This window comes from Misgurnus anguillicaudatus, chromosome 1 (genome assembly GCF_027580225.2).
Source record: "Misgurnus anguillicaudatus chromosome 1, ASM2758022v2, whole genome shotgun sequence".
Lineage (NCBI taxonomy): Eukaryota > Metazoa > Chordata > Actinopteri > Cypriniformes > Cobitidae > Misgurnus > Misgurnus anguillicaudatus.
In genome coordinates this window covers 6,305,618-6,327,989 of record NC_073337.2, presented here as the reverse complement: position 1 = coordinate 6,327,989, position 22,372 = coordinate 6,305,618, and the positions used below count along the sequence as shown (strand labels likewise).

Here is a 22,372-nt window from a genome sequence, read left to right as displayed (position 1 = left end):
GTCGGGACCCGACGGGCTCGGGCGGGTTCGGTCTTCATTTCTAACATTTTACACGGGCTCGGGCCGGGCTCGGGCTTGCGGTCCGGCTTTGTGAGGTAAATGAGCGGTCAAGTTCAATGCTGCTGGATGCTGCATCAGTAGCGCAGTACCGCGCTGAATTCGTTGCAACCAGTGGATTTAATGTTTTTCCTCATCAAAAACATGTAGCCTAATCTTGGTGAGTAGGTTTATCAATGTTTAACTAAATATGAATCGAGTCTTAAATACATAATTTAGACAGAGGATATAGACTAATGTTGGCAGTAATGGAGAGAAGTGCCGACGCAAATCCCGCGGAGCCTTTCTCTTAATTTCGTTATTGCCAAATTCCCATCTTAATTCAGAATGTATTATCTTAATTTAATTCGTTAGGAAATAATAATTTTATTGGCATATTTATGGTGTATTGCATAAGCCTATTTAAAATGAAATGTTACAATGTTACAGATGACTTGTTTTATTTCTTTGTTTCAACTTCCAAGTGGCGTGTAGATTATTAGTCATGAATAATTAATGTTAAAACCTGTGTAAATTTCTCATTCTTGACAAATGCTGTGTGTGTGCGCACATTTAAATAATGTCGGGCTGTAAACGGGTTCGGGCTTTTAAAAAGCTGTCAATCTAAATGTACGTTCGGGTTCGGGCTGCATTCTGTCGGGCTTCGGACATTTCGGGCTTAGCTTTTAAGGCCCGATTACAGCTCTAGTGCAGATACTTTCAAATGACCATAACTTGCTCAATTTTCTACCAATTTTTAAACGGTTTGGTTTCTTACAAACGTTATTAACGTGACTATAATTCTGGATGCTTTAACATGTTTCATGAATAATTCTTTTTAGTTTAAGTATGCAGTGTCATAGGTACATCTTTGAGGTTTATAACAAACCAAACCATTTGAAAATCGGTAGAAAATTAAGCAAGTTATGGTCATTGCATCATTAAGTTATGGTACATGCATCCTTAAAACACAATGCTATGAGTGAGCGAGCACCCCGTGGCAAGATGGCCGCCAAATGTGGACATTCCACTCAATTGGCCAGCAGTGCGGGCGAGACATCTAGCCTTTATACATATCTATGGTTGTAAGCTCTCAGCAGCACCTCTCTCTCGCTCGCACGCTCTCTCTCTTTCAAGTTTCAAGTTTTCAACCATACAGAGCCTCTCTCACATGACAGTGAGTAAAATAATTTAAAAAGGTGGCAGTGTTTTCAAAGTGCGTTCCTCCATGTACTTGCCTTTTCACGTAAACATCAACAGTCATAGGTTTTACTCAGGGGTTAAATTGGGATTTGTTATGTGGGGGGGGCTCTGCGGGGAGGGGTACTTCAAGGGGTAACATGTTTAAAACTGATGATAGCAAAGCCACTGGTGTGTTTCAATGACATTCTGGACCTCTGATAGGATTTGATAAGTTTCAGCTTTAAAGCTGTGCCAGAGGTTGACCCAAAATATTTTAAAAAGAGCATCTGAATTTTAAATGATGCAAATCTATGAGTTTGACACCCTATATCCATTTGTTGCACATGTCATTATGCCCAACTGATCAAACTTTAAAGGAAGTTAAAAGAATCAACCTCCTTGAATAATTCTATAAGATAGGCTACCCAAAAAGACTAAATTAACAAGAAAAGGTACAACACCCAGTACTGTATCATCAACATGTCTTATAAATTAGCCATAGAGATTCCCTATGCTGGTCAGCAGCTAAAACAATCATATAGTAAGGTTTAATTTGTGTAATCAAAATACATTATTTTATTAAACTATACAATAGTTATATCCAGTGTTATCCTTAACATAATGTAATTAGATGAGTGACATACATACTTTAATCATTTACACGTTTCTAGTCTTCTATGAAGTTTTCTCGACGTGGGCACCATTATTACCTCTCTCTCTCTGTCTCTCGTCAAATGATCCTGCGTGAGAGCGCGTTCTTGAAGTTCTGAGTTTTTTCGCTTGAGTTGCATAACTTGCGCGAAGACGCATTTAAAGGGAAAAACGCGTATTTTCGCGGAGATTCGCCGCGCCCAATTCGCGTCATTTTCATCGCCCCGTGCGAGGACGCGCCTGGTTGCGTCTTTGCATTGACTTTGTATGTAATCTGCTCGCGCAAATCGTTGAACTTGCGTTGGTAAGTATGCCCCATAATGAATGAAAACACATTATTAAACTATACAATAGTTATATCCAGTGTTATCCTTAACATAATGTAATTAGATGAGTGACATACATACTTTAATCCTTTACACGTTTCTAGTCATCTATGAAGTTTTCTAGACGTGGGCACCATTATTACCTCTCTCTCTCTGTCTCTCTCTCTCGTCAAATGATCCTGCGTGAGAGCGCGTTCTTGAAGTTCTGAGTTTTTTCGCTTGAGTTGCCTAACTTGCGCGAAGACGCATTTAAAGGGAAAAGCGCGTGTTTTCGCGGCAATTGCGGCACCCAATTCGCGTCATTTTCATCACCCCGTGCGAGGACGGGCCTGGTTGCGCCTTTGCATTGATTTTGTATGTAATCTGCTCACGCAAATCGTTGAACTTGCGTTGGTAAGTATTCCCCATAATGAATGAAAACACATTATTCCCTTCGCGTCAGTGCACACGCACCAGCGCAGCGAGTACACACCCACCAGCGCAGCGAGTACACTGGCAAGAGCAGAGCGCGACCTTCAGCCTTGAGAATTGAGAAGTGTTACAATATAATGTGACAGTCAAATTAGAGAGTAGAAAATCTAGACTAAACACAATATGAGGATGTCACAAATATGCTAATTGGTGTGCAACGTCATCAGCGCCACAATCTCTCAAAATCCTGTGGGAAACACTTATCAATATAAAACAAGTGTTAAAAAAATGGTAAGAATAAGTTTAGAATATGCTTAGTAACAGTTTTAAGGTGTTTCTTTGGAAAAAGATTTCTTCCCTGTAAGGGATCTCTGACCGTAAAAAGTTTACGAACACCTGGTCTAACAGACAAAAAGAGGACAGTGAACTTGCAGACACAATTAAACAGTCATCTCACCTTGTTCATAAGGATCTCCATAATATTTAGGTCATTGACATCGATGCCAGGCTCAGGTGTAACCACAATCCTCACCAGACCTTTTCTCACAAATCCTGTTAAATTAAAAGGGAATTTAGGCCAAGAATGGTTTATCAAAATACCATCTATTAATTTAATTTGCTAGGACAAAAACACTAAAAAGTAAGATACTTGAAACACTACCCACATTTCAAAAAAATATTCTGTTTAAATGTGACTTAAAGAGGAAGTTCATCTTACTGATGCAGATAACTCCTGCATAAAATCCATCCACACAACTGCTGCTCGCACCCCATCCAGTAAACGAACAGTCCCGCAGTTTCAACTCATTTCCGGTACATATAAGATTATCCATCCATATTGGCCCAACAAATGGACCTACATATGCCTGCGGCACTGCAACTTCACCACAGCCAAGCTCACTACACAAAACTGTAGCCTCTTCTGGGCCCCAGGATGTGTGACAAACTGAACCCCAGTGATTATCATAAAAAACCTGAAGTCTGCCATCACATGGACTCGTACCATTTACCACCTTTACATCTGCGGGAAATATTGGTTTCACTTATAGTAAAAGCTCTTTTAGACATGGAACTGTATTATTATTAGTCATAAATGTTCATTTTAACTTACCTCGACAGACAACTCCGACATCTTGTTCATGGCTGTAGCTGCTTTTTCCTAATGCATTTGATGCACAGTCTTTTACAGTTGGCTCATTCCCAGAACATATCACTTCATCCAGCCACACGGGCCCTGAGCCCTCCCCAAAGAAAGCCCCAGTCGGTGCTGTTATAGGAGTCCCACAACTCTTGATATTTCACACCACTTTAGCATCTGTTAAATTCCAGTCAGTATCACGGATGGTTCCCCATTTATTATCATGTAAAACTTCCTCTCTTCCAGAACACAGATTAGCTCCATTTACCAGTCTAATATCTAAAGGAGAGTGAATACAAACCGAAAGTAAAGGTGATTGTGTCATCATTGCAATTTCTTTTTTGCAATTCTCATAACTCTGTTTAGCTGCATTACATTATACTAAATACACACAAGGCAATTTGTAAAGATTCCTAAAAATATCCATGTAGGATAATTTATTTATAGCATATTTTCTGGAGGTGAAGCTGGATCATGAACAATTGGTACAGATTTTAGCAAACCTGCTTTGTATTTATGGATTTCACCAAGCAGTTTGGTCTAAAATGTTTTGCACATAATTTAGGTATGTTGTGGACTCATCAAAAATAAAACAAATCCACTGTGTTTTGCAGTAAAGACAGTTATGTGTTCACTATTTACACCGCACAATTGCGTTGTGCTATCAACCTCTCTATCTTTCTGTCTCTTTCTCTCTGTAGCACTGAGCGAAACTTCATCTTTCATCATAACCTTTATAGAACCAGATTAAAGTAGATATGCACAGCAATTTCCCCCTGCTTATATTGTTTATATTGCTATTGCTTATATTGGGATACGATCATGATGTGCTGTCATTCAGTTATTTCCTCTTCTGCACTTACGCTACAGCTTCTCAGGCATGAAGACCAACGAAGATCTTCCCGGTGGCAATTGTACCCATGTTCCAGGGGTGCTGGGGATACATTTTCTTAAGTGATGCTACCGGAAGCTCTTTGGACAACGTGGCTCTGCCCTTTTTGTCCCCTTATTAACTACTGAGGTTCCTAGTTTTGTGATACAGGCACTGCAACATTGCCATTGCATGGATGACGAACCTTTAGGTAGTCGTTTGGGCAGTGTTAGATTGAGAGGTTGTCACGGTTAATCCGTGTCATGTCTTGTCTCTGTTCCGATTGTAATCACCTGGACATTCATTGATTAATTATCTGCCTCTTCACACCTGTTTGTCATTTAGTCTGTGTGTATATATAACTCTGTCTTCTGTTGGCTCACTGCTGGATCATTGTCATTGCCACCCCGTCTGTTCCCTGTCTTGGATGTTCCTGTGTTCACCGTATTCACCGTCTTATCCCTCGTGTTTTATTATTAAATGTATATACACACATACTAAAGGACAAACAGGTGTGATGAGGCAGGTAATTAATCAATGAATGTCCAGGTGATAACAATCGGAACAGAGACAAGACATGACACGGATTAACCGTGACATTACCCTCCCCTCTACGAGTGGCTACCAGACACTCACATAAAACACAACAAAAACAAAGTATGGTAGCGAGTGTCCAAGGGAGGGGTGGAGGGCTTGGGGACCCTGGCGAAGCCGGCAGCCGCCGGGATGAGATCAACGGTTGGCCAGACTGCGCCAGGAGAACCGGAGCGATCGCTCCGAGAACCGAGGCAGACAAATTACCCCCCTCCTGGGAATCGTCGACGATCAGAGGCCCCCGGAAATCATCTCCCATCCCCTCGCGGAAACGGAGACCCTCGGTAGCCACCCCGGGGAAATGATCGGGCGTGGTCCGTTCCGGATCCCCCTGCGAGCAGGATGGTGGTCCTCCGAGGGACCGTCGACGACGACTCAACCGTTGGGGGACTGCCTGGGCCGATCCTCCTCCCGCAGGCCCGCAGGAGCGAGCGATCGCTCACGGTGGTCCCCAAGAGACATCGGGGCTGATGGGGAATGAACCCCGATGTCACTACTCCCCCTCGACGAAACTCCTGGGGGAGCCGCCCTCCGTGAACCTGCTGCGTCCAGTTTGGCTGGATCATTCTGTCATGACACGGAAGGAGAGACAGGACGCAAACGCAAAGTTCAAAAATAAATAACATTTAATAATAAAACACGAGGAATAAGACGGTGAATACGGTGAACACAGGAACATCCAAGACAGGGCAAGACGGGGTAGCAATGACAATGATCCAGCAGTGAGCAAACAGAAGACAGAGGTATATATACACACAGACTAAATGACAAACAGGTGTGATGAGGCAGGTAATTAATCAATGAATGTCCAGGCGACAACAATCGGAACAGAGACAAGACATGACACGGATCACCGTGACAGAGGTAGTAAGCCATGCCGCAATCCAGGCGGCATGATGAAATTTGTTGCAGCTACTTGTTCTGAGCAGTATGCAGGGAGTGTAGTATTATTTGAGCCTCCAGAGTCTGGGTTACCAGCTGGGTTGTTGACCTGTTGGGGCAGGTCATGCGAGGTACCGTTTATTTATCCGTGGTTAATGTGGCCACTGTGGATGTTATGCTTTATGCTAACACTGTTCTTGGAACCCATAATAATGTTTGTGTGGTAAGTTTGCCTGCTGGGATAACTGAAGTTAAATCTGTAGCAGCCACAGTGAGCTTCCATGCCTTAGAGGTTGCCCCCTTCCTTCAAGAGAAGATCAAAGTTGTTGATCAGTCAGTACTTTCATCCCACGAAGGTGATTTAGGATGCACAAATTTGATCTCTCATAACATCCCTTAGTTAGACTCTGTTCCTGTTAGGCAACGATACAGGAAGATTATTCCATTGAAGTACGAAGTCGTCAAGTCTCATATTATTTAGTTGTTGGAGACAAGTATCCTTGAGGAGAGTTGTAGTCCCTATGCTTCCCGACTTGTTTAAAAAGGACGCGCAGACTACCGTCAGTTGAATGCAAAGACGAGAAAAAACACCTTCCCTCTACCACGCATTGAGGAATCCTCAAGACTTCTTGATGGGGGCCTGCTTGTTTTCCACTATGAATATGGCCAGCGGATACAATCAGGTCCCCGTCACTAAAGTAGATCGGCCTAAGCCTGCTTTCAGAACCGCATGCCATTTGGGCTCTGCAATGTCCCAAGCACCTTCCAATGTTTAATGGAACGGATGTTTGGGGACCAGCAGTACAAGTCTCTTCTCCTCTATCTGGATGATATTGTGGTTTTCTCTTCCTCTACGTCTAAGCATGTAGAGTGGCTCGAGGTCGTGTTAGATAGCCTAAGGTGTGAGGGTTTAAAAGCCAAATTGTGCAAGTGCGCTTTCTTTAAACAACAGGTGAGATATTTAGGACATTTAATTTTGGCACAAGGAGTGTCCACTGAACCCAGTAATATTGAGGTTTAGCTGAATAGAGATTCACTTTTTATAGTGAATTTTGCATAATAGATTCCCTTTAATGTACATAACAGGACCAATGTTGTATGCAACCACAAACATCCTAAGCAGTCAGTTGAAGGATTGAGGGAAGACTAGCAAAGTAAAAAAACATTGTATCTATCCTACCTCGACAGATGATTCCAGCATCACGTGAATGATTACAGTTGTGTGATGCCCATCCAGGAAATCTGCACTCCTTTAATGATATTTCAGTCCCTTCACACTGAACATTGTCCATCCATATTGTTCCCACACCAGGTCCAAAATAGGAATATCTTTTTGCTTCAGCACCAGTCGGACATCCAACCTCTATACACACCACTGCAGCATCAGTAGAGTCCCAGGAATCTACACACACTGTTCCCCATGTCCCATTATGATAAACCTCCACTCGTCCAGAACATGAGTTACTGCCATTCACCAACCTGACAGGATCTAAACATATTTAAAAGACAAGTTATTAAAAATGCTCAAATGTTCTTTATGTAATTTTTTACTTACTCTCATTTTTAAAACATGTAAGCTTATTTATGTGGAAAACAAAACAAGACATTAAAAAACTTGTAGGTCATTTCCATACAACGACAAATCAGCCTGCAAGTTTAAAACTGTGGGGTGGTAAATTAGATTTACATGCTATAGTCAATGAAAAGATTTTCCATGATGAAATTAGATAATAAATCACTGTCATTGCAAAAGAGTCAGATGAAGATTCTTCAAAATGTTTTCATTTGTGTTAGCAAAAAGGTGTAAAATGAGGAGGTTAAGAGCAAATAAATAATGACAGGGTTACAATGTTCAGGTAAACTATTTCTTATTTTTATCCAAGGAATTTAAGCTCACGGTTACAGACGACTCCAGCATCTTTTGAGTGGCTACAGGTGCTTGTTCCTAATGCCTTTGATGGACAATTTTTCACCGATGGCTCATTCCCAGAACAACTCACACCATCCAGCCACACGGGCCCTGAACCCTGCCCGAAGAAAGCACCGGTCTTTACTGCCGCAGGAGTCCAACAATCCATGCTATTGCACACCACTGCAGCATCTGGTAAATCCCAGCCAGCATCACAGGCGGTTCCCCATTGATCATTATATAAGACCTCCACTCTTCCAGAACACAGCTTATCTCCATCTACCAGTCTAATATCTAAAGGAGAGAGGGGAAATAAAACAAGTTAATGTTCAAGTGCAGAAAACCTAATACTCATAACGCTACAAAGCCACAACTTCTATGTATTAACTTAAGTCAATATGTTCACATTTTTTGTCTCAGATTCACAAAGTTCCTGTTGAAATAAAATTAGCAGTTCACAGAATATAAAAATAAATGTTTTGTCAAATTTTCCACCATCTTTCCCTCCAGTATCCAGTTTGAAGAGATTTCAGTCCCTCTACTTGAGCACCCTGTACTTAAAGAAATCTAGGGATAGTGAGTATTCATGTCCTAGCACATTCCTCTGTGGTTGCAAATAGATTCTTAGTCATATACTAAAATATTATATTCTGAAGTATTATCATAATTTTCAAGATTTCCATGAAGTACATTTTTTTATTAAAAAAGATGAATCCAGAATGTTTAGAATGTTTTAAGAAGCAGTCGTTATACCAGTGCCAAAAAAATCTGAATTTCAGCTGCAAAATGATTACAAACCTGCGGCCTTAACTTTGTTTAAAACCTCTGTCTGACCAGTGTGAAACCCCTTTTGGCAGTTGTTGGATTAAAGTAAATGAGACTTTAGAATGTGGTTGTCTGTTGGTGTCTGTTGGTATCTGTTGGAGTTGGTGGTTGTCTGACCAGTGTGAACTGGCCTTAAGGCTAACAGGTCAGTTGACGATGGTGTGGCTCTGTGTCTTCATTCAATTTTGCACAGAAAAAATGCTGTGTTGTAAAGGATGACTGAGACGAGGGAATTCCAATTAACAAACACACTTTAATAAAACAAGTAACTTAAGGAACATACAGGCAGTGAATCTTAAGACAAGTATGCCTGTCAGTTTACTAGCGATTGCTTGTCCAATGTTAGCAAGTTTGGATCAAATTGCTTCTCCGAATCACAACCTGTCGGTATGATTCATAATTTATGTGTACATTTTCTGTTGAGTGTTCAAAATAAATAGTTTTGTGTGTTATGTGGTGTGCCTTCAGTGGAGCTCCAGGTCTAACTCACGTTATCTTACAGAAACTCAAATTACTACTTAATTGAATTACAAGAGACATTCATAATACATATTTTATGTAAGCTATAAAATGGAGAAGTTTCAAAATTGATCTTACTGTTGCAAATGACTCCTGCGTAAAGACCACCCGCACAGCCGCTGCTCGCACCCCATCCAGTAAATGAACAGTTCCGCACTGTCGACTCATTTCCATTACATGTAAGATTATCCATCCATACTGGGCCAACAAATGGACCCACATAGGACTGTAGCTCTACAAGGCCACCACAGCCCAGCTCTTCACACACAACTGCCGCTTCTTCCAGACCCCAGCCAGTGTGACACACTGAACCCCAGTGATTATTATAAAGAACCTGAAGTCTGCCATCACATGGACTCGTACCATTCACTAGCCTTATATCTGCAGGAAATAATGGTTTTACATAGAATATCAGCTCTTTCAGGCATTTAATTATATTATAATTAGTTATAAATAATCATTTGACCTCACCTCGACAGACGACCCCAGCATCTTCTGTATGGCTACAGCTTTTTGTTGCTGAAGCCTTTGATGGGCAATTTTTCACTGACGACTCATCTCCAGAACAACTCACACCATCTAGCCACACAGGTCCTGAACCCTGCCCAAAGAAAGCCCCGGTCTTTGCAGCCACAGTTATTCCACAACCCATGCTGTTACACACCACTGCAGCATCTGCTAAATCCCAGCCAGCATCACAGACAGTTCCCCATTGATTCTTATTTAAAACTTCCACCCTTCCAGAACACTGAGTAGCTCCATCTACCAGTCGAACATCTGAAAGGCAGTGGATAAAAAGTAGATGTTAGTGTGTCAAAGTCATTCTTGGAATTTCTTTGCTGCAAATATCACAACTCTGTTTTACAAGAAACAGTGTTAAAGCAATGAAATGCAAACTAATAATACTATATATATATATATATATATATATATATATATATATATATATATATATATATATATGTGTGTGTGTGTGTGTATATATATATATATATATATATATATATATATATATATATATATATATATATATATATATATATATATATATATATATATATATATATATATATATATATATATATATATATATATATATATATATATAAATAAAAGATCAATCCTTAACAAAGAAGTAAATCAGTCATAATAGCGCATTGGCATCTGTTTCATGTCTTATTTGATTAAATATTTAAAGTAACATGGCCTAAAACACATGCAACTGATAAACTTTTTTGAAAATGCTGTACCGGCCTAATCATCGTTAATGCTGTCCCTGGGCCATCAAGCTGTCAATAGTTGGAAGAGATCTATTATCTTTCAACGCTATATCCTCTATTTTATATTTTAACATCAAAATGTTTTTATTTAAGGAACTTGTATTTTGCGCACACTGCATCTTTTCATATAAAGACAGTTAGCCTAATCATTTTGTTGATTGTATTTTATTAGTACTGTAGATTCTTATTTTAAAATTGTCCAGAATGAAAGGAAATATGGAAACTAGACCTCGTGGAACTTAAAATGAATATTCCTAATATAATATGCTTGGCCAGCGGATGTGTTAACCTCTCTCAGTGCTTATTTCCAGCAAACACATTTTTAACTGGTTCATGTACTGGACAAATGTAGATAAAATATTTTTGATTATTACTGCTTTTTACATGCTTGACAAGTGTCCTACTGCATTTTGTGGTATAGTCATGATGCCGTTTTCCATTTTTTCATGTCAATGAGCAAAAATCTCTATTATGTCCCCAGGCACGATTATTTTTTTCATGTCATTTTATGTATTGGTTTCTTAATTGTTTTTCTGTTTTTTTACCACTGTTGCTTGCAAACATAAAAAATAACAAAACTTAATTTGTCTTTTGCAAATCTATGCAACATTGTACTGACTCCATACATGCCTTATTTATAGAGTTAATATTTTTAACACAATCATTTTTGTATTCAAATCATATAAAGGGGTAGAGAGAAATTATACTGTATCTATCCTACCTCGACAGATGACTCCAGCATCACCTGAATGATCACAGTTGTGTGTTCCCCATCCACGAAATGTACACTCCTGTAGTGATAATTCAGTCCCTGTACATTCCACATCGTCCATCCATATTGTTCCCACACCAGGTCCAAAATAGGAAAATCTTTTTGCTTCAGCACCAGTTGGACATCCGACTTCTTGGCACACAACTGCAGCATCAGTAGAGTCCCAGGAATCTACACACACTGTTCCCCATGTCCTATTATGAAGAACCTCCACTCGTCCAGAACATGAGTTCTCACCATTCACCAACCTAACAGGAGCTAAACATGAATAAATAATGTGTTATTAAAAATCCACAAATGTTTTTCATTATTTATTCACCATCATGTTGTTTCAAAGATGCAAGCTATTATGGACCACTGAAAGAGACATTAAATAAAATGTCATGTAGCTCTTTTTCATACAATAACAATAAACACCACAACATTTTTAATTTAATATTTTTAAGCTCACGGTTACAGATGACTCCAGCATCTTGTCCATGGCTACAGGTGCTTGTTCCTAATGCCTTTGATGGACAGTTTTTCACTGTTAACTCATTTCCAGAACAACTCAGACCATCAAGCCACACGGGTCCTGAACCCTGCCCAAAGAAAGCTCCGGTCTCTGCTGCTATTGGAGTCCCACAACCAATGCTACCACACACCACTGCAGCATCTGTTAAATCCCAGCCAGCATCACAGACGGTTCCCCATTGATTATTATATAAAACCTCCACTCTTCCAGAACACTGATTATCTCCATCGACCAGTTTAACATCTAAATGAAAGTGAATGAAAGTCATAAATAGACTGTAAAAAATGCAGCATGAAGTTACGATAAAACAACTTGGTTTTGCAAGTCAATTCAACCTACAATTTTAAGTTTCGACCTGTAAAAAAATGACATAACTTATAAACAAGTTGAACATTTTAACTTAATTATTTAAGTGAAAGTAAAATATATGTTGATTTAAAAAAAAAAAATTTTTACAGTGTAGATGTTGAAATGCAGGAAACTGCAAGATAAAGCCACACAATGTTTAAATCAGCATTGTACAATGTTTTGTTTTATTTTCCACAATGTTTGTCCTCTAGTATCCAGGTTGAAAAGATTTCTGTCCCTCTATTGTAAAATTTGAATTAGTAGTTTAAAGTAGTTTGAATACTGAAAAATATCATACTTTAAAATATATAATATTACCATACCATATCATTTTGATGACATTTATAAATACTTAAAAATTACTGGAGTTCCCTCTACTGATATTGTCCACAGACATGCCCAATGTTTTCTTCATAATGCGCTTGCTAGGTTTATCTTTATGCCTTCCATAGCATACATTCAGTGAATTCTGGTGGTTTAAGGCATATAACCAAGTTTTAACTTTGGGTACATGTTAGAAGACTGTTTAAATAAAACTTACTGAAGAAGCAGACAGATTAATGACTAAATACTTTTTTTATTAAACGCAATGTTACTCAACATTATACTGTACGTTTGTTCTGTCACACAGGAACCATTTCTATCTTACCTTTTAAAAGGTTATAAAATATTTTGTGTGGCAGAAAGGTTCATTATAGAACCATACAGACAGACAAATAATCCTTTTAAAGAAAGCACAAATATAAGGTTGTAAAAAGTATAATGCAAAAATTGGGCCTTTATTTTTTAACATGAGATTTTCAGTAAATCCAACAGAATTTTATAATACATTTTGAAGTAAACATTGGGCCTGTATAAGGATAAGGTCACTTTAATAGGACCTTTTTATGTTTAAGCCCTAATGATAGTCCTCATTCGTAACATATACTACATTAGATATGACTTAGAAAGGAAATTTCTGATCTTACCATTGCAAACAACTCCTGCATAAAGTCCCCCTGCACAACTGCTAACATCATATCCGTTAAACGAACAGTTCCGTAATGTTGACTCTTTTCCTGAACATGTAATATTATCCATCCATACTGGTCCAAGAAATGGACCTGTGTATGACAGTGGTTCTACAAGGCCACCACAGCCAAGCTCTTTACACACAACTGCAGCTTCTTTCAGACCCCAGCCAGTGTGACACACTGAACCCCAGTGCTCATTATAAAGAACCTGAAGTCTGCCATTACATGGATTTGTACCACCTACCAGCTTTACATCTGAAGGAAATAATAGATTCATGCACAGTAAGTATACAGTGGCAAGAAAAAGTATGTGAACCTTTTGGAATTTCATGGTTTTCTGAATAAATTTATCATAAAATGTGATCTGATCTTCATCTAAGTCAAGGGTATTGACAAATATAATGTGTCTAAAAATAATAACACAAAAATTCTGATCTTTTGACTTTGTTGAATGAGGATGTTCAATATTCAAAATGGCAGTGGAAAAAGTAAGTGAACCCTTAGAATTAATAACTGGTTACCCCCCCCCCCCCCCGGCAGCAATAACCTCAACCAGGGGCTTCCTGTAGCTGTGGATCAGATCTGCACATCACTGAGGAGAAATTTTAGCCCATTCTTCCTGACAGAACTGCTTTACCCTCTTTAAGTCAATCCATAGCATCTCTATTGGGTTAAGGTCTGGGCTCTGACTTGGCCACTCCAAAAGAGGATTTAAGTTTTCTGAAGCCATTCTGTTGTGGACTTGCTCCGGTGTTTTGGGTCGTTGTCCTGTTGTATCACGCACCTTCTACACAGTTTCAGCTGACATACAGACATTCTCACATTATCCTAAAGAACTGTCTGATCTACTTCATCTTCCCCCTAATGATTGCAAGCTGGACAAGCCCTGATGCAGCAAAGCAGGCCTAAATCATGATGTTTCCTCCACCATCCTATACAGTTGGGATGATGTTTTCATGATGATATACCGTGGGCTTTCTATGCCAGATGTAGAGCTGTGTGTTTTTTCCAAATAGTTCAATCTTAGTTTCATCAGTTCACAAAACATTTTGCCAATACGCAGTGGAGTGTCAATATGTTCTTTTGCAAACTTCGACGTGCAGCAATGTTCTTTTTAGTAAGCAGTGGCTTCATTCGTGGTGTCCTGCCGTGGATACTCTACTTGTTCAGTGCTTTACGTATTGTAGACTCATATACAGAGATGTTAGCAAGTTCCAATGATGCCTTCAAATCTTTGGCTGTCATTTGGGGTTGTTTCTTTACCTCATTGATGAGTCTTTGTTGTGCTCTTGGTGTCATTTTGACTGGGCGCCCAATTCTTGGTAGATAAGCAACAGTCCCAAAGCATCTTCATTTGTAAATTGTTTGCATAACTGTAGACTGGTGAATTTCTAAAGTATTTGAAATAACTTTGTAACCCTTTCCAGCTTTATATAAAGCAACAATTCTTGATCACAGCTCCTCTGAAAGCTCTTTTTGGAGAGGCATGGCTCACATAAGCATGTTCTTCTTGTGCAGAGCAAACTCCAAAAGTTTGAGGGGTTTTTATCAGTCAGAGTAGCTGTAGTCCAAACCTCCAAATGTATTATCTTAATGAGACTCCAGGTGTGCTAAAACTTGACTCCAAATAACTTTTTGAGGTCATGTACTCAAGTATTCACATACTTTTTACACAAGCACTATAGTTTTTTTAATTGTTCTTAATAAAGACATGAAAGATCAGCTTTTTTGTGTGTAATTGAATTTCCGTGGGATAGTCACGGAATTTTTTGCGAATTTTTCCATGGCATTCTCACGGATCTCTGCATTTTTCCATGGCCCTGCTATGGACTGTCTTTTTCTGTGGCATTCTCACGGATTGGTTACTCAACTGTTTTGTCCTATTTTCTCACCATTTTTCGCTTCGGTTTAGGGTTAGATTTACATGAAATGACATCCTTACCCAAACCCAACTCTAACCCCAACACCAGGCAACAATTGTTTAAAGTTTAGAAAATATAAAAGAATATATCAGAAAAAATAGTATAAACCAATAGTTAAGTGACATACTAACGCAAACACCAAATCTAACCCTAAACCGAAAAATAAATGGTTTGAAAATAGGAAAAAGCAGTTGAGTTACCAATCCGTGAGAATGCCACGGAGAAAGACAGTCCGTAGCAGGGTCACTGAAAAATACGGAGATCCGTGAGAATGCCACGAAAAAATGCGCAAAAAAATCGGTGACTATCCCACAGAACTTTGTGAGATCAGGTTGAAATATTTTTATACACATTATGTTTGCCTAAACCCTTGACTTGACTTAGATGATGATCAGATCACATTTTATAAGATTTATTCAAAAAGCTATGAAAATTCAAAAGGTTCACATACTTTTTCTTGCCACTGTAAGTTTTTTCAGACATTGAATTGTATAATCTTCAATCATAAATGTCAATATCACCTCACCTCGACAGATGACTCCAGCATCCTTCGAATGGCTGCAGGTGCTTGTTCCTAATGCTTTTGATGGACAATTTTTCACTGATGGCTCATTCCCAGAACAAGTCATATTATCCAGCCACACGGTTCCTGAACCCTGCCCAAAGAAACCCCCAGTCTTTGCTGCTACAGGAACCCCACATTCCATGCTATTACACACCACTGCAGCATCTGCTAAATCCCAGCCAGCATCACAAACGGTTCCCCATTGATTATTATTTAAAACTTCGACTCTTCCAGAACACTGATTAGCCACATTTATCAGTCTAACATCTACAGAAGAGTGAACAAAAACCACAAGTACATGTTGAAGTATGTGTAAAAGTCATTCTTGCATTTTTCATTTGCAAATCTAAAAACTCTTTAGGATAATGCAATGTTAAATAATACACACAAGATACATAATAATTAATTACACAATATTATAATACTGTTATTATTTCTGTTAATTTCTAAGAGAATTCTAGTACATGATTAAACTTCAGTTAAGATAAAGTGGTTCTATAAGTATAGTTTTATGGATTTTAACAGGATTTTACAGAAATCCTGCCTATCCATTGCACATGACATTCATGTCCAAATGTCGGAGTGCACCCCCTAGTGGCTATGGAAGCATATTGGAAGCAATTTTTAATTTAGAATTTAATATTCAATATGGCATTTAAAAGTCAGACTGGAGATGATGCTACTGGATTCAAGCGATCCATTTGTAGCCCAAGCTGCCCCCATCTTGGCCACCAGAAGGAAGTGGACCCCGTTGGCTGCAACTGAGCAGGCAAAGACAGCGCTCAGACACAAGGACATTGTGGGCCGAGTGCAGGAGGGGAGGAGTGGTCTTGGACTTGGGGCCAGAACACTAGTGTGGAGCAAGGCCTCTCCATCTTAGAGATGCAAAATGGTGGTCCAGGAGATATGTCGGGAGGAGGAAGCAAGAAGGTGTCCCCAAGCTGTGGCACAGGCCAAGCAAGGGCAGTGGATGGCATGGGAAGGAGTGGAGAAGAGGTAGATCTCCTGGAAAGGGCTTTGGGAGATGGAGACATTCAGGGCAAGCTTTACTGTCAGGGCTGCCTATGATGTCCTGCCTTCTCCTGCAAACCCAAGCCAATGGTATGACATGTGCCCTCTATGCCAAAGTCTAGCAACTTTAAAGCACATCTTAGTGGGATGCAAGATCAGTCCACCCAAGGCCATTACAGCTGGCGACACAACCAGGTGGTGAAGTGTCTTGCTGCAGTGTTGGAAAGTCGACGGACAAATATGAATGCCCTTCTTCCCCCATCATCCCAGCAGCAGCCAACACCATTTGTTCGGGAGGGTAAGGGTCAAGCCACCCTCACCACCATAAGATCAGACTCTCATCAAATAGGCAGAGCACAGGCCCACCCGCAGGCAGTCAAAGACTTTTCCGTGGCTACAGGTTGTGTGTTGCGGCAAATAGTATGCCATACAGAACCGTTTGCCACTGAACCTGCATTAACGACGACAGTGGGGCTTCTGGCCTTAGTCAAACTGGTTGGCGTGTATGGTCGGGTTGTGGTGAGATTGTGGTGTTAGAGACTAAGGTTAGGTCATTTCAGGGGTTTATGCACTGAGTTCCGAGAAAGGGGTTACGCATTAAAAGATATCAACATCAAGTCCTATACAACAGATCTAATGAGTTGCGGGGTTCATGCGTATTAATCGGGTGGTCTGTTTTTGTCAAACTGATTTGCTGAAAACAAAACAGGGACAGTAATAGGTGAGTGCCAGCCTATGAGATTGTTTGCGCATAAGTTCTGCCCACCACCGGCGAAACTGGTAGCATCATATACTGGTTCTTAAAAGCTGAAAAATCCCAAATGAACTACAGTATTTTGACAGAAAGATACAAAAGGACATACAGCGGGGGAAAATAAGTATTTGACACAACAGCATTTTTATCAGTAAGGGGATTTCTAAGTGGGCTATTAACACAAAATTTCCACCAGCTGTAGCCATCAAGCCAAATATTTAATTCATACGAAGAAATCAGAACATTTAAGTATAAAAGTTTAGTCATAATAAATAAAGTGAAATGACACAGGGAATAAGTATTGAACACATAAAGAGAACAAGGTGGAAAATGGCATAGAAAGCCAGGAGATCACCTGAAATCTGTCTGTATTGAGAGAGAAACCCTGCCCCCTATCAGTACTAATTGATATCAGCTACTTTTGTCTCCTAATTATAAAGGCTTCTCATTACCCAGGAGGCACACAAGAAAGACTTCATGATGAGTAAAAGCAAAGAACTATCTCAACATCTTTGTAATCTTATTGTTGAAAACCATTTTGATGGGAATGGTTATAGGGGCATTTCCAGAATGCTGAATGTTCCTGTGAGCACTGTGGGGGCCATTATCCTGAAATGGAAAGAGCATCACTTTACAATAAACCGGCCATGATCAGGTGCTCCATGTAAGATCCCTGTCCAAGGAGTCTAAAGAATAATCATGAGGGTTCTCCAAGAGGCAAGAACCACTCGGGCAGAACTTCAGGAAGACCTTGCATCAGCAGGTACTGTTGTTTCAAAGAAAACTATTAGCAATGCACTGAACCGCTATGGCACCCATGCATGCTTACCACACAAGACTCCATTGCTGAACAAAAAGCATGTTGAGGCTCAGTTAAAGTTTGTAAAAGAGCATTTGGAGAAGCCTGTGGATTATTGGAAGACTATAGTATGGTCAGATGAAAGCAAAATTGAATAGTTTTGCAGTCATTCTACACACTATGTTAGGAGAAGAAATGGCACTGCCATCCCAAGAACACCATACCAACAGTCAAATTTGGGGGTGGAAGCATCATGGTTTGGGGCTGCTTTTCAGCAAGGGGTACTGGAGACTTCATATTATTGAAGGCAGGATGAATAGAGAAATGAACTGGGACATTCTGGATAAAAATCTGCTGCCATCTACCAGAAAGCTGAAAATGAAAAGAGGGTGGTTATTTCAGCAAGACATTGATCCCAAACACAAGGCCAAGGAAACAATGAAGTGGTTGCAAAGAAAGAAAATCAAGTTGATTGAATGGCCCAGTCAATCACCTGACCTAAATCCCAAAGAAAATCTATGGAAAGAACTGAAGATCAAAGTTCATAAAAGAGGGCCAAGGAACCTTCAAGATTTACAGACCATTTGTGTGGAAGAATGGGCCACAATCACTCCTGAGCAATGTAGACGAATGGTCTCTCCATACAAAGGGTGTCTAGAAGCAGTAATCATCAACAAAGGTTTTTCTACAAAGTATTAAATAAAGTGTGTTCAATACTTATTCCCTGTGTCATTTCACTTTATTTATGATAACTCAACTTGTATAATTAAATGTTCTGATTTCTTTGTATGAATTCTATATTTGGCTTGATGGCTACATCTGGTGGAAATTGTGTCAATAGCCCACTTAGAAATCCCCTTACTGATAAAAATGCTCATGTGTCAAATACTTATTTTCCCTGCTGTAGTTTACATGCAGAGTTTACGGTAGACAAATACATACAGTGCACATCCGTTGGACTTTAGTACAGATCGCTTGAATAGCAACCCTGCATTTCGTACAGTAAGTGTTTGTGTATGTGCTGCGCACATTGCGCTGAATCTACAGAGAGGCGGGTGCATTATATCTAGTTGTGAAGTGGCAGAATAGCTCATTTTAAGACTGGCGGAACAAAATAGACTATGGGGTGCCTCCTAACATCAAACACTGATATAAGAAATATTCGCTTCACCAGATGATCGCAGCCCTTGTGCGACATCATAGGATATGTAAAGGCAGCAAAACACTGATTCTATCCTACCTCTACAGATGACTCCAGCATCCTGTACATGATCACAGTTGTGCAATGCCCATCCACTAAAACTGCACTCCTTTAATGACAGTTCAGTCCCTGTACAGTGAACATCATCCATCCATATAGTTCCTACACCAGGTCCAAAGTAGGTATATGCTTTTGCTTCAGCACCAGTCGGACATCCGACCTCTTTACACACCACTGCAGCATCAGTAGAGTCCCAAGAATCTATACACACTGTTCCCCATGTCCCGTTATAAAGAACCTCCACTCGTCCAGAACATGAGTTCTCACCATTCACCAACCTAACAGGAGCTAAACATAAAAAAGGCCATGTTATAAAAAATGCTCAAATGTTCTTGTAATTTCTATCATTATTTATTTACCATCATGTTGATTCAAAGATGTAAGCTTAATTTTTTTCTGTGAAATACCAGAAGAGAAATGTATAAAAACAGTTTTCCATGCAATGACAAAACAACACTTTAAAAGAATAGAAAATTCGATTTCTGGGTTGTACTCGAGTGAAACATTTTCATCATGAATGACCAACAATTATGTCACAAATCAATGGGAGTCACATAAAAAATTCAAAATGTCTATTTTTGTAAGTAAACAAGTTTAAAGCAAATAAATAATGACAGAGTTTATATTTTTGGGTGATCAACATAAAATGCATTAAAATATTTTAAGCTCACGGTTACAGACGACTCCAGCATCTTGTACATGGCTGCATGTGCTTGTTCCTAATGCATTTGATGGACAATGTCTCAACGTTGGCTCGTTTCCAGAACAACCTACAGCATCCAGCCACACAGGTCCTGAACCCTGCCCAAAGAAAGCCCCGGTCTTTGCTGCTATAGGAGTCGCACAACCCAAGCTACTACACACCACTGCAGCATCTGTTAAATCCCAGCCAGAATCACAGACGGTTCCCCATTGATTATTATATAAAACCTCCACTCTTCCAGAACACAGATTATCTCCATCTACCAGTTTAACATCTAAAGGAGAGTGGATAAAAAGTAGATGTAATTGTGTCAAAGTCATTCCGGCAATTTAGTTTTTAAAAACTATGCTGCATTGGATATACTCAATGCTTACAAACAACATAGAATTATTTGACAGATTATTAGGACCCGACCACCTATTCTTTTTCAAGAAGTTATTATTATAATAATGCTGTTGTTCTTTCTGCTTATTTCTTATAAGTTTAAAAGAAATATGCAGAATAAAAAAACTTGGACACACCACTTGTAACATCAGAGCTAAAGACATAAATATAAGAACAGGAAGAAAACAACAATCTGCTGAATATGTAAGGAATTATTGATAACGGGCATTGAATTATTTGAAAATAATGCACACACAAGGTGCAACGCAGCATGATGAGAAGTGGAGTTGTTTCAGTGAATGACTTCTACTATCCTTTACTTTGTGTTGGTTTTGGACTCGATTACTCAAGTGGCCCCCTGTCTTTTCCAAGAATAGTGAAACAGTGAGTATGTTGAGTATAAATGCCTCATCCGCCTATTAATTTATAAAACACCTTAACATCATGCTGTGGTCTGTTGTTCACAAACTATTTCAAGCTTATGATTTTAAGCAACATGTTCATTTAAAAAAAATTCAGTTGGTGACATTAATTTAAACAAATTTTCTTCTAATTTAAGTATAATCCTTTAAAATATTCGGAATAAGCTGTGATTTAAAAAGAAAGTTTAAAATTGACCTTACTGTTGCAAATGATTCCTGCATAAAGTTCATCCGCACAGCTGCTGCTCTCACCCCATCCACTAAATGGACAGTTCCGTAGTGTTGACTCATTTCCATTACATGTAAGATTATCCATCCAAATTGGCCCAACATATGGACCCACAAATGACTGCAGCTCTACAAGGCCACCACAGCCCAGCTCTTTACATACAACTGTCGCTTCTTCCAGACCCCAGCCAGTGTGACACACTGAACCCCAGTGATTATTATAAAGAACCTGAAGTCTGCCATTACATGGACTCGAACCATTCACCAGCTTTATATCTGCAGAAAATATTGGTTTCACATACAGTATAAGCTCTTTCAGGCACAAAATGTTATCATTAGTCATAAATGATCATTTCATCTTACCTCTACAGACGACTCCAGCATCTTGTCCATGGCTACAGGTGCTTGTTCCTAATGCCTTTGATGGACAATTTTTCACTGTTGCCTCATTCCCAGAACAACTCAGACCATCCAGCCACACAGATCCTGAACCCTGCCCAAAATAAGCTCCAGTGTTTGCTACTACAGGAAACCCACAATCCATGCTCTTACAAACCACTGCAGCATCTGTTAAATCCCAGCCAGCATCACAGACGGTTCCCCATTGATTATTAAATAAAACCTCAACTCTTCCAGAACACAGGTTAGCTCCATTAATCAGTCTAACATCTAAAGGATAGTGGATGAAAACCATAAAATACAGTATGTCATTCTTGCAATTTCCTGTTTGCAAATCTACAAACTCTGTTTGGCCTTAAGCTGTGGTACAAACAGGGTTTGAAACAAACCGCCAACCCGCCAAATGCGGGTAAAAATCAGCTGTGCTGAGTACAGTTGTCAAATCACTAGCCAATTTGGCTGGTTATCGGGTACAGGCGCTTGGGCACTGGTAAAGGCATTGGCTCACTATACATTGTGACACATGATGACTTATTTTCTGATGACGTGCTTATTAAAATAAGAAGTCACAATTTATATTTGTAAGCAACACGCAGAAACGACATCTGACTTATTTTTTTTAAAAAATGGGTAAAAAGCAGTATAAAAAACAC

The 22,372-nt window shown here is 39.5% G+C and overlaps 1 protein-coding gene and 1 pseudogene across 1 annotated transcript; both read right to left on the bottom strand.

The window, feature by feature from the left end:
* Positions 1–6,487: 6,487 nt before the first annotated feature.
* LOC129431628 (scavenger receptor cysteine-rich domain-containing protein DMBT1) lies at positions 6,488–15,900 on the bottom strand. Its single transcript, XM_073861126.1, has 8 exons — positions 15,720–15,900; positions 11,848–12,153; positions 11,346–11,654; positions 9,816–10,121; positions 9,423–9,725; positions 7,989–8,294; positions 7,272–7,580; positions 6,488–6,504 (listed from the first exon to the last, which is right to left on the bottom strand). The coding sequence occupies exons 1-8, from the start codon at positions 15,898–15,900 to the stop codon at positions 6,488–6,490; spliced, it is 2,037 nt and encodes a 678-aa protein (XP_073717227.1).
* A 5,364-nt stretch (positions 15,901–21,264) lies between these two features.
* On the bottom strand, positions 21,265–22,372 carry LOC129431627 (CD5 antigen-like pseudogene; annotated as a pseudogene).